We start from the raw sequence: 16,669 nt of genomic DNA, 5'->3' as shown, positions 1-16,669 counted from the left end.
TTTTTATATTTTTTCACCTTACTATACTATTACATTTTTTTATATTTTTATGCCTTACTATACTGTGACCTTTTTTTAAAAAATATTTTTATGCCTTACTATACTATGACGTTTTTTGACATTTTTATGCCTTACTATACTATGACATTTTTTTTTTTATGCCTTACTTTACTATGACATTTTTGACATTTTTATGCCTTACTATACTATAACATTTTTTAAATATTTTTTTGCCTTACTATACTATGACGTTTTTTTATATTTTTTTGCCTTACTATACTATGACGTTTTTTTACATTTTTATGCCTTACTATACTATGACATTTTTTGACATTTTTATGCCTTACTATACTATGACGTTTTTTTATATTTTTTCACCTTACTATACTATTACATTTTTTTATATTTTTATGCCTTACTATACTGTGACATTTTTTAAATATTTTTTTGCCTTACTATATATGACGTTTTTTTACATTTTTATGCCTTACTATACTATGACATTTTTTGACATTTTTACTTTACTATACTATGACGTTTTTTTATATTTTTTCACCTTACTATACTATTACATTTTTTTATATTTTTAGGCCTTACTATACTGTGACATTTTTTAAATAAAATATTTTTATGCCTTACTATACTATGACGTTTTTAAAAAAAATATTTTTATGCCTTACTATACTATGACATTTTTTGACATTTTTATGCCTTACTATACTATGACCTTTTTTTAAAAAATATTTTTATGCCTTACTATACTATGACGTTTTTAAAAAAAATATTTTTATGCCTTACTATAATATGACATTTTTGACATTTTATGCCTTACTATACTGTGACCTTTTTTAAAAAAATATTTTTATGCATTACTATACTATGACATTTTTGACATTTTTATGCCTTACTATACTATAACATTTTTTAAATATTTTTTCACCTTACTATACTATGACATTATTTTATATTTTTATGCCTTACTATACTGTGACGTTTTTGACATTTTTATGCCTTACTATACTATGACATTTTTGACATTTTATGCCTTACTATACTATGACATTTTTGAAATATTTTTATGCCTTACTATAATATGACCTTTTTGACATTTTTATACCTTACTATACTATATTTTTATGCCTTACTATACTGTGACGTTTTTTTTATATTTTTATGCCTTACTATACTATGACATTTCTTAAAAATATTTTTATGCCTTACTATACTATGACGTTTTTTGACATTTTTATGCTTTACTATACTATGACCTTTTTTTTTAAAAATATTTTTATGCCTTACTATACTATGGCGTTTTTGACATTTTTATGCCTTACTATCTATTATTATACTATTCTAGCTAGCTGATGACTAGATTCAAAATCTTGGGCAGATTGACAGATGACAATGAAATCCTAAAACAAACGAGATACAATGAGTTATGCATAAATGTTCGTGTTAATGAGGGAAATTACTGTAACTCCTTAACTCTTTAAGAATTCAAATTTTTTTCGTTGTTAACACACTAACTCAAGAGCAACCCATAGTATAGACTTCATACTGGCACCACAGGTAATCCTAATGGAGCATGTGATCTGATTAGGTTTTGGTTTCCCTTGCTGCATGAATTTGCATATGAATGAGGGGGAAAAAAATGAATGGACATCCAGCTGTTGCCCTCTCCTGTTTGTGTTCATGCTAAACTGGGCTAATTGCCTCCTGTCCCAAGGTTCACACTTCTACAGGCAAACAGGAGCGTGATATCATTCATCTCATCTAATTGTTCTTGGTTGATTGTTTCATAGAAAGAAAGTGAACAAGTTTATTTCCCAAAATATTGATCTGATCCCTTTCAAAGAATAAAGCAATTCTCCACGTTGTTGCTACAGAAATGGCCTGGCTAACTGTCCAACACTGAAACATGTAAAAGACTCTCTCTGCCACATCTAAAAATATTCAACCACCCTGTTTATTCCACCCAAAATGATGCAAGCTCTCCAAGTGGTGCTTCACATCTGACACAGTGTCCCTGTTGAGCAGCTGTACTGGGTGTTGTGTTTTGACTGTGCTCTCCTCTGTAGCTCAGTCAGACAACTCAAAGGTTCATCAGAGCCGTTTTCTCATTTGTTTCCATTTCCTCCATCACACCTAAACAGCTCTGATGAAGTGTGATCAGGTTCAGTCTTCACCTGTCACTGCTGCTTAACAAAAACACGTCCTCAGTCTCCGTAGTTGTAAGAGCCCTCAGCCTGGTGATGTTTTGGAAGCAGAGCAGTGTCACGTGTTGGCGCTGCTTTAGCTCTCACCCGGATCAACAGTTTACACTAAGCTATTGACTGCCTTCCACAGAAACACTGGTTTAAGGTTTCAGACATGTCAGGTGTTTGTGTGTGTGTGTGTGTGTGTGGGGCTATCACTGGGCTTACAGCAGCTGGATCCATCACACACAGGCTACAGTTAACTAACAGCACTGCAGGGAGTTGACTGCAGCAGTGATGTGTCAAACTCTGTTTCTGTGTCTTTCTCAGGGGATTGCTTCACTCAATTCCGCCTTGCAGAGGAAAAAGACTGGGAGATGGACTTATTTACAGCCAGTCAGGTAAATCTATATTCCAATACAATGCCAATCTGCAGCACTCTGCATTGTTAGTTGGTCTGTCATGGATTTAACCCACTTTTCCTCCAGCGAACACTACATCTGGGTTAAAATGCAGAAAGTAGAAGGAGCTAATGTAGCATTGTCAGTGTGTGTTGGTGGGTTCCTCCAACTCTTTGGTCCAGACTCAAATATCTTGAAAAAGTGTGATTGACGTGAAACATTCGTGCAGACATTCGTGAAAGCAAGAGGATGACGTCAAATGACTTTAATGATCCTCTTACTATTTAATCTTAGTACCATCAGCAGGTCAGAGTTTTCATCTTTCCTGTGAAATATTCATGGCTTCATCACAAAATGAACTACAAAGGAGACATTTAAATAGCCTTGCTCCACCTCCACGAGTCACTCAGTTTTTAAAAGAACATAATATAGAATGATGTTGAATATCAGAACTGACAGCTTGTGAGTTTATCATCACTCATCCTGACTCTACCAGCACTCGTCTTTGTCTGTGGATACAAAGCAGTGCAACAAACACAGTCAGATTATATAAGGCTTCCTGACCTCTTGCTATTTCTTGTGTAGAGTCAGAGATACATTGTTTTGTTTCTCTTATGTGCAAGCAAGTACCGACCTGCTTTAGTAGACGACTTTTAACAGTACAGAAAATTTCACAAACAAGTTTTCTCATGCTTGGATACTTACTGCTGTTTAAGCCTCATGTTAGAATAATGCTCCAAATACTTTTGATTCCATATCCTGATGGAAATCCAGTGGGATTTAAATGTGGCTTTAAACTGTTTTCTACATCTTCAACCTATAAACATCTGGAGTCTGGCTGCAAACAGCTGCTTTTACACTTCGTTTCTCTGCAGATGTCAGCGGGGTTCGTGGACCTCCCAGCTCTTGCCCAGACCCTTCAACAGGTTCCTCTGCATCAGAGACTCAACCTGGAGGCCGAGCTGGTTCAGGTAGGACCTCTGACTGCAAAAGCTCAGTCGCACTCTGTTCGGCCCTGTATCAGCTGACGTCCAGCAGGCCCTCGTAGCTCGGGAAAATTCTCTCTTGTAGGGCTGCAACCAACAATTATTTTCATTATTGATTAATCACTAGCCCCAAGTGATGTCTTCAGTTTGTTTTTTTCATCAACATCAATGTTCAACTGTCATATATCACATAAGAAAAACAGCAATTCCTTATGTTTGAAAAGCTGAAACCAGTGTGTTCGGCATTTCGTCTTGAAAACAAATAATCCATTGTAAGAGCAATTGCAGATCAATCGTCTGTCCATTGACTAATAGTTGCAGCTCTACTCTCTTTTCAGGGGTCGGTAAAGTAAGAAAATTAACTGAGAATACTTTTTGCTGCACATTAATTAGTATAATTCTATCGCAAAAATAATAAACAAAATTTTTAGATTGGATTCACTGACAGAGATTAAGCCCAGTGCGAGACTTAAGACGGAAATCAGTGGAAACAAATTCTTAGTGAAGGATTCAGGCTTAATACTCATCCATCCTTTTAACCGATATTATTTGTCCTGGTCATGTGCTTAGGGATGAACTGTGAAAATGAAAAAACACTGAAGGTCAATATTCAGTGGGACCGGTGACAGGTTTATATCTTCTTTCTTTGGAAGAAAACAGATTGATGAAAGTGTTGAGTGTGATTTTTATTTATATATATATGTATGTGTGATTATTTTTATCTGATGGATTTGAAAATAATATAATAATAGTAAAACCCACTGTCATTCTTTTTTTTGTACACTAATCCTGATGTTTCAGGTCCTGACTCCAGTAGAGCTGCCCACAGTGAGCCCCGCACCTAAACAAGAAATGTCCAAAACGTCCACATTCACTCCTCCATCCACAACTTTTAAAGGTCTCAGCATCAACCAGAAAGTCCCCGTGGCTCCAACCCCAGTGTCCACCTCAAATGCTTCCAAGCTGCCAGAGGATGATGGTGATGAAGAGCTGGACCAGCTGCTCGGTTTAGAAAAACCAGTCTCAGGTGTTGTAGAAAACCAGTCTGCCAGTGTTACAGATGAGGAGAGAGTCAGTCCAGAGGAAGGTGAGTTTATTATCGCTCTCCCATTTGTAACTTATTTTTGTTTTCTAAGATCTTTGTGGAGCATTTTGTGAAGTACACTTATTTGCTTTCTTGCCAGAGTTCGATGAGATTGATAAATATGAAGCTACAGCTGCTTAGAGCTGAGAAATGGTCAGGCGCGTAACCCACTGTTTAATGGCTAATTGTTGTTTTATACCTCTGTTCTTGTATGTATCTTAAACAAGATATAATGTGTTAATTAATGAGCTTCTGTGACGCTGGTAGTCACATTTGTTGCCTTTGGACTGATCCAGTCTTTATGCTAAGCTAAGCAAAGTAGCTGCTGGCTAAAGCTTCATATTTAACTGACAGGAGAGTGATCTTCATCCTCACATCTAACTCTCTGCCATAAAACAAACAAGAACATTTCCAAAATCATAACTTTTGCTTTAAATTCACCACATTCATCAGAAATTTAATGAAAACGTTAAAGACAATCTCACATCATGAGAAAATAAGTCTTCAAAGCTTTAGAGTCAAAATCTTCCCTGTGTTCTTTTAATTTGCAGTGTGTGCCGAAATGAAGGAGGTGGCACCGGAGGTGTTGGAGGAGAAGACGGAGGAGATGAAAGACAAAGATGTCACACCTCCAAAGGCCTCCGTCAAGCAGGAAATGACAGAGGAGGACCTGGAGGACTGGCTCGACAGCATGATCTCCTGACCACCAATGATCCAGGACAGACTTGATGAAAGGAGTATGTAAAGGAAAGTGGACTTGAACCTCCTCTGCTTTGGCTTTTGTCCTTTTAAAAATCATATCAAGACCAAACAGAAATTTACTTGAAACATTCAGCCTTAAAGCCAGTATTTAACCTCACATGCTGAAAGACTTTGCTTCACATTAGCCTCCGCTCTGTTTCTGGAGCTTAATGAGAGACGATATGTTTGGAGGTGCAGAGACGGGACAGAACATCTTGAACGTTTGTGAGAATGTGAATTTTCTGTTCCATGTGAGTATGAAAGTTGCACACCTCAAGAGAGTGTGTAATGGACGGACAGTGAAAGAGGTCACAAACACGTTTGATTTATTGCGTCAATTAATTTATTCATTTCCTCCCCATCATTAAAAGAAATGCGGTTTACCAAAGCTACTACATACATAGAAATGGCCATACAACAGCAGTTAACCATCTTGTCGTCAATAAATCCCTGAACCAAGTTTTGTTTTTTTCGGTTTCCTCTTGTTGTGGGGTTCTTCTACTGTGGAAAGAAGTGCAGGCGGGCAGGACACCACAGCTTAGGAACAAAACCAAACTAAGCAACATTTACACGAGGGTCATCTATATTTTATACAACAAATGCTTCTTTTCTTTTTTTTAAATGTAAAAGCCACAAAACTAACTTGAGCTAAATCTGCTTGTAACTAATCCAGAACTAGCACACAGCTTGTGTCAGGAGGGACAAAAATGATTTTCTTTTTTTTTTTTGCATAGTTTCTCTTAAGGCACATCGGCTCTTGATAAACACGTAAAGTGAGTCGTCTCTGGTCCTGGAAGAACCATCTTCATTATTTCATCAGACAGATTATAACCAGCGTTGAAAGGCAGAGCAGGACTCACTCATTTCATTTGATGTTAACTGGATCGACACTAGCAGCACACATCCATTCTGTTGGTTTGATAAGTGACACTAACATCCTGGCGTTAAAACTAGAAAATGTGCATATTCAGACATTCAGTTGTCATGCTGTAACCCTCCACGTGTATCAAATGTCTACACACAACAAATTGTGCAACAGGTTGGGGTTAAGCAAGTGAAAAGGCAATGTGAATCAGAATCAAAAGAAGACTTTGCATAAAAGAGGCGTCGTGGCAAGTGACGGTTTTCGGTAACAAGGAAGAGGACTTGGATGCACAAACGTCCACTCATCAGTTGTAAGTTTTAAAATAATTTTCTTTAAATTATCTTTTTACGTGTATTTAAATTCAAAATTAAATTATTTTTTTTCTACTTCACATATTTTGACACCATGGCAGCAGAGAAAGTCCAGTGAGTGTTCAAGTTGTGTTAATGGTGAAGTCAAGTTCATTGTCTCTTTCAGATAGAAGGAAAGTAGAGAGGGGTGTTTGGGACAATAGACAAGTCTGACCCACCTCTCTAACCCAACTGGTCCTCATATTGCTTACGGAAGCAGTCTCCAGTAGGGAAGAAGTCCCAGCATCTCTCCTGGTACATCTTCCACACATATGACTCCTGGAGGAGGAAAGGGAAAAAAAAAATTACAGCTCTAATTGAGTTAATTAAGTTTTAAAGCATCAGTTCTCCAGAGTTACTCTCCAAACAGTTATGCTTCATGTCTTGCCATACAGATTAGTTACAGTAATATTTGGCCAGGTTTTGAGATATTGGAAAACCACAACTGTCTGCATGGGTAGAGACCTCTAGAGGGAAAATAGAAAATATGTTTTTGATTAGGATGAAGTGACCCTTTACTGAGTTGTAGCTTCAGTCGCTTTTAGGGCGATGATCAATAAATGTTTTATACTTCAGTACTCTGAGCTATGCTGTAGGAACCAATTTAATTCCTTGTCGATCCATATGCTTTGTTCATATTTTCTACAGAAACAATCATTGATAGCTGTAGGTGAATTTGTGAAGGAACTCCAGAAAAAAAAACCTTTTATTTTCCTTCAGTATTTGTGATATGAGAACAGTGTGTACACATCAAATAAAAAAATACCTTGGGTCTCGGGTGCAGGACAATAACAAGTTAATATAAAAAAAAAAGGTCGAAGTAAACCCACGCGTTGCTTCTTCCTCCAGCTAAGCTGCACTTATGCAACATATCAAGTGGGTTGAAATGTTGCACAAGTAAAACCTCCCGAATTTGGAGCCAATGTGCAGGATTTTATTTCTTTGCTTTCTTGAGATCGATCAGACATAATTACGTCGCATTGAACAGAATAAAATGCAACTGAGAAGAAAGTCGAGGCTGAAAGATTATTCTGAAACTCCTGTCACATACCTGACCCGTGTGTTCAGTCTCGTCCTTGTTAATCAGGTACATCAAGAAGAACCTGCACATGGGAGGGGAGACGAGTGTTGTGAATCTGGAAGACTTCTAACTTACTGAAGTGAAGTCATTTTATGTGTTGCTGCACTCACAGGTAGTTGGCTAGGTTGTGTTCTTGTAAGGTGTGGGTTTCAAACCCGTGAGGCGTCCGATCAAAGTAGTCGTTGCCAATGCCACAGATGAAGCATTTGGTCTGGAAGAAGAGTGAGAGGGGATGTTTACATGTTGATACAAGGGTACAGGAGGTCAACTTACACATAACACTCTTGTTCCTGCTGCATTCAGGATTTTTCACACCTGTAGTTTTGTTAATTGGGGACTAAGAAAATGATTTGTTGCCTTTTAGTTCTGCTTTGTGTTCAAACTGACTTTTTTACAATTCTACAATTTTACAGTTCTGGTGATGATCCTTCATTATCAACTCTACACTGACCCACATCCAATTCTGGTGACTGACATTAAGTCATGCTGCATTTTAATGACTACAGTGTTTATTTAATAAATAATGATAATTTATTTGGAGCATTATTAGTTGGGACTGCAACTCATCCCATTTAATGAATAATGACACACAGGCAGGCACCTTACTGTGATACAGAGGAAGATAGAAACTGTGGCTGCTAAGTTCAACTCACTTTTAAATGAGGAACTGCCAAAATCAAACACACAGCCCGAGTCATAAAGAACTATCATCAGCGCAGTGAGCAACAGATGGTCTGACCCCCACAGAGCCCTGATCTCAATATGAGGAGACAGAGGACACTGAGACGGCCTAAATCCACAGAGGAGCTGTGACCTGTTTTAAAGGCAAAGGACGGTCACATCAAATATTTTTCTGTTTTTGAGGGTAACTAATAAAACACTATTCATTGACTTATTTTTGGTAGAATTTCTACTTTTAATCCCTGAAACTTTTGCACAGTAATGTATGTTGCTTCCTCGACATTCTTCCGATCATCAGTCACAGTCTACCACTACTACTGCTGCATTTAGTCCAGAAACAAATTCCACCAGCGTTTGTCTGGAATCGAACCGCGATCCTCCTTTTTCAGGTGATCTCAGACCAGTTGTTTAGTTTGCAAAAAAGTTAAGTTTTCACACCAGCCCAAACTAACCTGGCAAATGCACGAGAATTTGTTTGAATTGCACCAAATATGTGTGAAAGCACCCTTAGTATTTTAATGTTCCTCCTAATACGCAGTTTCCATCTTGGCTGGACCCGGATCTTACCTCCATGTCCTCCTTCACCTGCTCCTGCTGGTCTCTCAGCTCACCAAAGGCATCAATGATCAAACCTGAAGGAGGGTGCAACAGTCTATGAGGGGAGCACTTTAACACACCCTATAACACAACTATTAAACTGATGTAGAATACATGACGAGACTGATGAATGTGGCAATAAAGAAGTCATTTCCTCATCTAATTTCCACCTGTATTTGTGCTCTGTAAGGCAATGCTAAATGTGAGAACCCCCCTAGGATAAATGAAATGATATAATAAAGGTTGTGTACCCTGAATGATGGCCAGCAGGATGACGATGACAAAGAAGAAGAAGGTGATGTCAAACAGGATGCGGTAGAGCTCATAAGGGTCTCCAGCTGGGTCCTCCAGCTCATCTCCAATACCTCCTCCAGCTCTCACACCAACATACATGTGGAACAAATAGCACTATGAAGAGAAAAGAGGAAGACACATAGAGCTTAAGTCATTTCACAATTTTTTAAGCTAAAATGAGTGTAAAGTGCAGCTATATCTTATTCTGTGGTAACCGAGGATGGAAAACTTGTATTTCATTTGTTTAAGACATCATTCTGGTTCCTACTCTGCCCAGGATTAAGTGGGTTCAATCATCTATTTTCAATTTTGTCTCTTATTTCATAAATCAATAGAGGGAGGTGGGTGGTGGTCAGGCATACCGTCATCATGTCATCACACTTCATGTCAGGCTCGTCTTCATCCTCGCTCTTATTGTAGAACTTCCTGAAGAAGTTGAAGGCCACAACAGTGTAGAGATAGACGACCACAGCCAACAGACCCACAGTCAGCACAAGCTAGAAGGAGAGAAAAGTCATTAAAATCTGGTGCTTAGATGCTCTGAAACAATTTATTTGACCTCTATTTATTCCCAGTGACAATTTGAGCTGAAAGCTGAGGAAAGAGCAGCCTCTTCGGAAGCACAAATGATTGTGCCTTGTCTTGTTTAAATGTAGATTTTGAGGGTAATTTTTTTTGCAGAAATGGATAAACATGACTTTTTTTTTTTCATGGGGAGAGTGGTTCACAAAAGAACTGCAAGGTTTTCAAGGCCTCTCCAGCTGAATTGAGGATTTCAGGGCAGCTTTAATCAGAATTCAATGACTTTGGAGACGGAACTGCTTAATGCCCCATTGATGCCCTGCGATTTACATATGCATACTGTTCACTGACAGACTGACTGTCTAAATCACTGGTTCCCAACCTTTTTTGTCAGATGGACCCTCAAATATTATTAAATGCTAAACTATTATTTGAGCATTTATTGATTGTAAATTAGCTAGTTATGTAAACTATAAGCAAATGAGCAAATTATGTAAATAATTACCTACAAAGAATGTTTATCCATTCCTTTTAGGTAATTATTTATTAGATCTGTTTACGTATCACTGATAGCATCTATTTCAGCAATTTATGTAAAACAGTCTAGCTAACTGTAACACCTGCCTGCTCATCATCCAACTAGTTTTTTACCTCCTTTAATCACAACACTTGTGTTTCAGGTCTTACAGTTGACTCATCATCTGAATAGTTTTTACAATCAAATTGTAATTTCTGTTTTGACCTATTCTACAATAAAAGTTCCCCTGGCAATTGCAGGGGGTACCCCCTTTGGGATTATGAGTACCCCTTATAGGAGGTTACTGGTTTAAACCAGTCTTTTTCCTTCAGTGACCACATTTATAACAACATATCAGCAGCAACAGTGAGAAGCAAATCCACAAAACCAGATACAAGTTACTTCAACGCTGCTTCACCTTTACCATAAAATACATTTCTCACATCAAACTGTGAATGACTCATTCCTAACACCCTCAAGAATAAAACAGAAAATCCAGTCACCTTTTTATTTGTATTTAATTCCTTTAATATATTTCTCATGACTGTTCATTTCTAAATATCCTGTGACTTGGATGACTGAGTCTTAATAGATATCCACTGTGTCTATTTCCTTTTTTCCAGAAGTTAATTTCTTGATTTGATTATGTTGGTGTTCAGTATGAATCATCATGCTAGTTGTTTATCTAACACAGAGCACATATAGATGCAGATTGTTTACAGAAAAGCAGAGTCTACCCCATAAATGTTTAACAAATTTTAAGACTTTCCAACTAAAAAGGGCATATGCAAGTTTTGAGAAAAAGATTTTCTACCAGACAAAGATTAGTGTGGCGTGACTTGTTGAATTTGTAATCTGTACTCTGCCTCCCTCTGCTGGTTGAACTACTTGCCTGCTTCCCGTTGTGAGTGACAGAAGACAGGATGGTGCGAAGGGTCTTGAAGCCCATGGCGATGTCCAGCAAGTGAGCAGCAAAGAAGAAGTTGTTGAAGTGTCCAAAGATGGACATGGTGGTGTACCAGATCAGATACAGGAAGGACTGCAGGGACAGAAGGCCACTCATTAGTGAAAGATGATAGGTTTAATGGTGGTTGCATTGCTCTGTATAGTTGCACTTTTATTGTATAGTTTGCAATACTATTGTACATATTGACATATGTAGATTTTACATTTTTATATACTGAAAAATTGCAGTGACTACACACAGAGAATATACACATGTTTCTATCATTTAAATTGCATTCATATGTAATTTGTTTATCTTTAATTTTTTTACTCTTTATATTTCTTTTATGCGTTACTCTTATTTTAATTATTTCTGTTATTAATTGCGACTGGAAAATGATTAAACAGGTTACAAAACAACTTTGTTAACCTTGATCACAACTGAAACATTATTTCCCCCACAGCAGTGTGAATACAAAGTGCTTTTAGTATACATTAAATAAACTTACGTTGTCAGTCAAAACCACACCCATCTTCCAGATGTGGTACTTTGTATCAATGGAGCTCAGCCTGTCAATGAGAAACAATATGGTGTTGCTAACATGCAAACTCCAAATAATATCTAGAGATGTAGTTGATATTTTGAGGAACATAAGATTATTAGTTTAGTCTGGTTTTCTATAAATCTATTGTGTTCAATTTGGAGTAAGAGCTGATATTCCACTCACTCTGTCCATGTCATGCTAATTATCGGTAAAATGTGGAGATACTTGTGTTTAAACTCAGGGATTGACTTTAATTCCTGAATCCACTAGCATCAGTGCACATGTTCAGGTCAGGGAATGTTCAAACTTTCAGGCCTGAGCCAAGCCAACTTTAACTTCCCCAGCTGATGTCAGTCTATGATTACCTGGGTTAGTGCTGATATATCTCTTTTTTTTTTAGCCTGTTCTTGGCCACTAGAGTCTAAAAAGTCACCCTGTCTGCATATACATAAACGTCTTCCTGTGCAGATACCTAATGTTATATAAACACAAAGACTTTCACTTTTCATGTCCACATCCATACTGGAGTAGTAAGAGGGATTGACTTCTCACCAGGAGACCAAGGAGGCTTCCCTCTCTTCAGTCTCCACTGTGGGGTCAAAGTCGAGAGCAGTCTTATCCAGGCCTAAGAGCTCAGCGATGCGTTCAGCTCCATACATGTCACCATATTTGTTGATCACCTATAGAAATACACACACACACACACACACACACACACACACACACACACACACACACACACACACACACACACACAAAACAGCAATGACAACGAGAGTTGAATTTCACTGCAGTTTCACTACTTTTTATCTCAGAGAATGCATGAAACACCACCATCACTGCATATATCACAACAACAATCCTCTAACATAGATTCCTGGAACAAAATCTTAAATCAGGCAGTCTGAATATGAAAACTTTCAACAACCCCTGATATGAGTCTCCTGGAATCCAGATATAAAATTACTACATATTTAGTTCTATCTTATATTTTTGTGTTAAGAAATCAGGTGAATCAGCTGTAACTACTTTGTCAACATTGAGGGATGTTAATAACTCAATATCATGCACAAGTTCATCAGAACAGGTCAGTCACAGTATCTTACAGAAATACTGTCTCTCTACTCACCTTGCGCTTGATAAACTTGTCCCAGTAGTTGTTGGGGAAAGAACTGCAATGAAATGTAGAATTAGGACTTAGTGTAGCTGTTAGATAAAATACATCTATTAGTTAATTCTTGTGGCCTCAACTAGAAAGTTTAGATGTTATTTTTATGTTTTATTTTAGTGACTGTTTTCATTACTGATTGATCTAAGTTTCTCCTTTTTTTGAACAAATCCGCTATGGCATCTGTGAGAGGGCGAGACTGAGAAAACACTGCACACTGATTTGAACCCTGTGTTTGTTGAGGATATTCTCTCTGTGTATAAGATGTAAGGTCATGGAAGTCAACTCAACCGTGTGTGGATTCTACTTTATTCAGCGTGTCCCTGCCGGGGAGCTAACACTAGATAACGGCTGTCTGCAGATATCAGGTTGATGTGTCATCAACACAAACACTGCAGGTGAATGACACTTTCAGTTTCTGTCCTGTCTGTGCACAAAGTGATCATTAAATTGCATGATGGTATTTAGTTAAAGCATCAGCTAGTGAGAGTCCATGTGTGGCTGTAGAGGACATGATTCCCTTGTAAGCGGTGCAGGTTTTTATTATTCTAGTTCAACTGTTTTGCACATATAGACCTAAAAAATTTGGACGTATCGTATTTCGGTTGTTTTGCATTTGCCAATGAAAATAAAGCCTCCAGTCCACAGTTTTATAACCAAAAAAAGTGTTTACATAATTTAGCCAATAATGTTCACTTTATAAATTATTGGCTAAATTGTTTAAACAGCTATGTTAAATGAAATTTAAATACTTATTTTCCTTATATTTTAAAAAAGGTTGTTAAATGATCATGTTAATGTTGTGAACAACTCACGGGGTGTTGATCACGAGTCGATCCCACTGGCCTTTGATGTCATCATCAGACGGCTGCTCAGTAATGTAGAGACCATCAAATTCAAGTTTCCTGGCAATCTCCTTCTCTCTCTTGAACACCACCAAAGGAACCTAAAAGCAAAATTTGAAGATGGGTAACTAAAACTGTAACTTCACATAAACAATGGTATCATCTGCAAAGAAATTACGCTCAGCCATGTGAAGACAGACTGTTAAAGCAGTAAGAGCATCATAAATATACTCACCTTCAGACAGTAGTACCCGACCACACAGACGAGCGAGATGACAGTGTGGAATATAGCCAAGAAGCGCAGCGTTGGTAACATGTAGCCAGTGCTCTCCTGAAGCACAAACTCATCCATGTCAAAAAGTGTGTCCTGATCTTCCTCCTCCTCACCCCATTGGTTTTCATCATCACTGTCCTCATCAGTTTCACCAGTGACCTAAAGACAGAATCATATCATGTAGACAATTAAAAATTGCTGCAATCTGTAGCAATTTATTTATTAATTTTTATATTTTTTTCCCATTATACATTTCTTACACCTGTGTGTCCTTCAGATTCCCTCAAATGCTTTCTTGAGCTATTAGTAACTATTATACTATACTAAACAACTACAGTTTTGGTACCCCTCTGCCATGAGCAGAAAATACCTGTTTCAAGTGACTAAATACAACTTCTTAACTGTCACATTAGCCTAAAAAAATGTCTGCATTAATTTTTTTCATGAAAGGAGGATTTTAAATAAGTTGACACTGAAGGTCTGGTCAGAATAGTAGTCTTGTTTGACTTGCTCAGAATTTTCTGTTGATCAGTCAATCAATCTATCCACTAATGGCTGCAGCTCTGCTTTGGTTACCTTGTAGAAGAGCAGAATGAAATTGATGGCAAAACACACAAACAGAGCCAGGAAACGCAGGTTGTAGAAGTTACGAGCCAGGTAGTTCTGTAACGAAAATAATAGACCAGCTCATGACTGCTCTATAATTGACAATTCATATTTCAGAAACAATTATTAGAATAAACAATGAGTCCCAAAAAATTTAGTTGAAGAATTTGTCACAAGCAAAGCCACAAAGAAATCCATCTGAAAGAACAGTGTCCGGCCTCACCAGCATCTTGGTCAAGTAGATGTCCAGAGCAGCAAAGATATTGGACATGAAGGCAGGCGCCGGCTCTTTAGCCTGGCTCAATCTGGTCTTGGGCTTCTCCTCTGTCACCGGTTCCTTAGCTTCCTCCTCCTTTGGCTTATCCTCCTTCTCCTGGTTCTCTGTGCTGTAGTAGTCATTATAGTTTTTACTTAACAGTTCTTTTTTTATTCTGTATGATAATTAATTTCAGTTATACTCACTCTGCTTTTTCTGGTTCGCTCTCAGGAGTTTCAACAGGCTTGGCAGCAGCTTTCTGCTTGAGAGTGTTATACATATCAATGAGCTGTGAGACTGAATGGTAGTGATAATGAAAGGCAGGTTTCTATAGAGTTTAAAATCATTAATCACACCAAGGAAGTTATTGAATATTGAATGCAAACCTTTTTTTGATCAGTAGTGGACGTCTCTGCACTCAGCTCAGAAACGTCACCCAGGCCAGGCTCCAGATGTTTCCCTCCTTCCTTCTTAGGCACCGTCAGCATCTCCAGCATCATGTCCACCTCTGGTATGTCCCCTGCTGGTGCCATGGCTATATCTAAGTTTCCTGATGACTCTATAGCCTCTACTTTCTCTCCTTCTATCACATCTCCATGGATACCAAATTGGGTTGGGTCAGGCATGTTCCCAAGGATGTCCGTCACCTTTATGTTCTTGGCACCCTCTACCAGGCCACCACCAAACATGGAGGACCAGATGAGGTGGAAGAAACCAAAGATGAGACTGTAGATTCCCTTAAAGAAGCCAGTGAAGAGCATCCAGAAGAAGGAGAAGAAGCCTGTGATAATCTCCTTGATGGTCAGTTTCTTGATTTTCTTGAACCGCTTGCGTACGTTTTTAATAGAAAATATTTGGCAGACATGCGCAACCTTCTTCTTCACTGCGCCACATGCAGTGGTGAAGGCTGAGGCAGACTCCAGGGCAGCTGCCTCCTCTGCAGCCAGCTCGTCCAGGATGCTGTGTCCATCCTCATCTTCCTCCTCCTCAGGTTGTTCAACCTCGTCCGGCTCAGAGATCTGTGAAGCAAGCTGCATCTCAAAGATGGTGTCCTCACAGAAATTCACAAACATCTCCATCTTCTCACTCTCTCCGCCCTCATTGACCACATCAAAGATGAACTGACGCTTGGACTCTTTGACTTGTGGCTTCTCCCATTGTTCACGGCTCGACTCACTGATCTCAAAGTATACCCTCTCAATGCGCTTTGCACTGCCCATGATTTCAATACGACCCAGGTAAGGTTCAAAGTAGCTGAGCACGCTCTCTGCCAAATCCAAGAAGGTAGCGAGTCGAGAGTCGTGTGGCATGTGTTCAGACAGGTTGGTCAGCAGGACTACCACATTGAAGCCGATGTCTTTGGCTGGCTCATGGAATCGCTCCACAAACTCCTTGTAATTAAACATATCGTTCTCATCTGCCTCTGCACACGAGAGCAGGAAATCAATCTCAGACTGGCTGTACTGCTTCTGACTCTCCATGGACTTCTGGAACTCCTTCTTTGAAATAATGCCTTTAAACTCGGGGTCGTACTCCTTGAAGTTGTCAGAGGTTGTTAGATCCTTCAGTTTGAGGAACATATCAAAGAACTTGAGGATCATCTCAACATTGTTAGAAGACTCCACCAGTGTGTCAACCATCTGTTTTCCAATTGTGCCATTCACCACATTACCTGAGGAGGGAACAACATTCATTTCAGAAATAAAACACAAAATG

General features: G+C 38.4%; 2 protein-coding genes across 6 annotated transcripts in view; one reads left to right on the top strand and one right to left on the bottom strand.

Moving 5' to 3' along the window:
- The window catches only part of aven (apoptosis, caspase activation inhibitor), a 38,623-nt gene extending 32,756 nt beyond the window's left edge, over nt 1–5,867 (top strand). Inside the window, exons 3-6 of the mRNA XM_023415127.2 lie at nt 2,526–2,596; nt 3,472–3,567; nt 4,384–4,669; nt 5,218–5,867. Coding sequence (XP_023270895.1) covers nt 2,526–2,596; nt 3,472–3,567; nt 4,384–4,669; nt 5,218–5,369 — 605 coding nt within the window. The 3' untranslated portion in view covers nt 5,370–5,867. The remainder of the gene's footprint in view (nt 1–2,525; nt 2,597–3,471; nt 3,568–4,383; nt 4,670–5,217) is intronic.
- Nucleotides 5,728–16,669, bottom strand: part of ryr3 (ryanodine receptor 3) — a 111,405-nt gene continuing 100,463 nt past the window's right edge. For 4 of the 5 annotated variants that reach the window (XM_023415121.2, XM_023415123.2, XM_023415124.2 and 1 more), the window contains 16 exons: nt 15,340–16,625; nt 15,160–15,215; nt 14,921–15,083; nt 14,668–14,754; nt 14,053–14,250; nt 13,788–13,918; nt 12,934–12,976; nt 12,357–12,484; nt 11,769–11,829; nt 11,207–11,353; nt 9,638–9,772; nt 9,233–9,389; nt 8,952–9,016; nt 7,814–7,914; nt 7,674–7,725; nt 5,728–6,901 (listed from right to left, as the gene is read on the bottom strand). In XM_023415121.2, the coding sequence (XP_023270889.1) occupies nt 6,806–6,901; nt 7,674–7,725; nt 7,814–7,914; nt 8,952–9,016; nt 9,233–9,389; nt 9,638–9,772; nt 11,207–11,353; nt 11,769–11,829; nt 12,357–12,484; nt 12,934–12,976; nt 13,788–13,918; nt 14,053–14,250; nt 14,668–14,754; nt 14,921–15,083; nt 15,160–15,215; nt 15,340–16,625 (2,906 nt within the window). In that variant the 3' untranslated portion in view covers nt 5,728–6,805. The remainder of the gene's footprint in view (nt 6,902–7,673; nt 7,726–7,813; nt 7,915–8,951; nt 9,017–9,232; nt 9,390–9,637; nt 9,773–11,206; nt 11,354–11,768; nt 11,830–12,356; nt 12,485–12,933; nt 12,977–13,787; nt 13,919–14,052; nt 14,251–14,667; nt 14,755–14,920; nt 15,084–15,159; nt 15,216–15,339; nt 16,626–16,669) is intronic. The other variant, XM_023415122.2, reaches the window with a different exon arrangement.

This window comes from Seriola lalandi, unplaced genomic scaffold (genome assembly GCF_002814215.2).
Source record: "Seriola lalandi dorsalis isolate HSWRI2012SDOR001 ecotype SW California unplaced genomic scaffold, Sedor1 jcf7180002054544, whole genome shotgun sequence".
Classification (NCBI taxonomy): domain Eukaryota; kingdom Metazoa; phylum Chordata; class Actinopteri; order Carangiformes; family Carangidae; genus Seriola; species Seriola lalandi.
The sequence above is the reverse complement of the archived record's forward strand: the minus strand, read 5'-3'. Positions and strand labels throughout refer to the sequence as shown.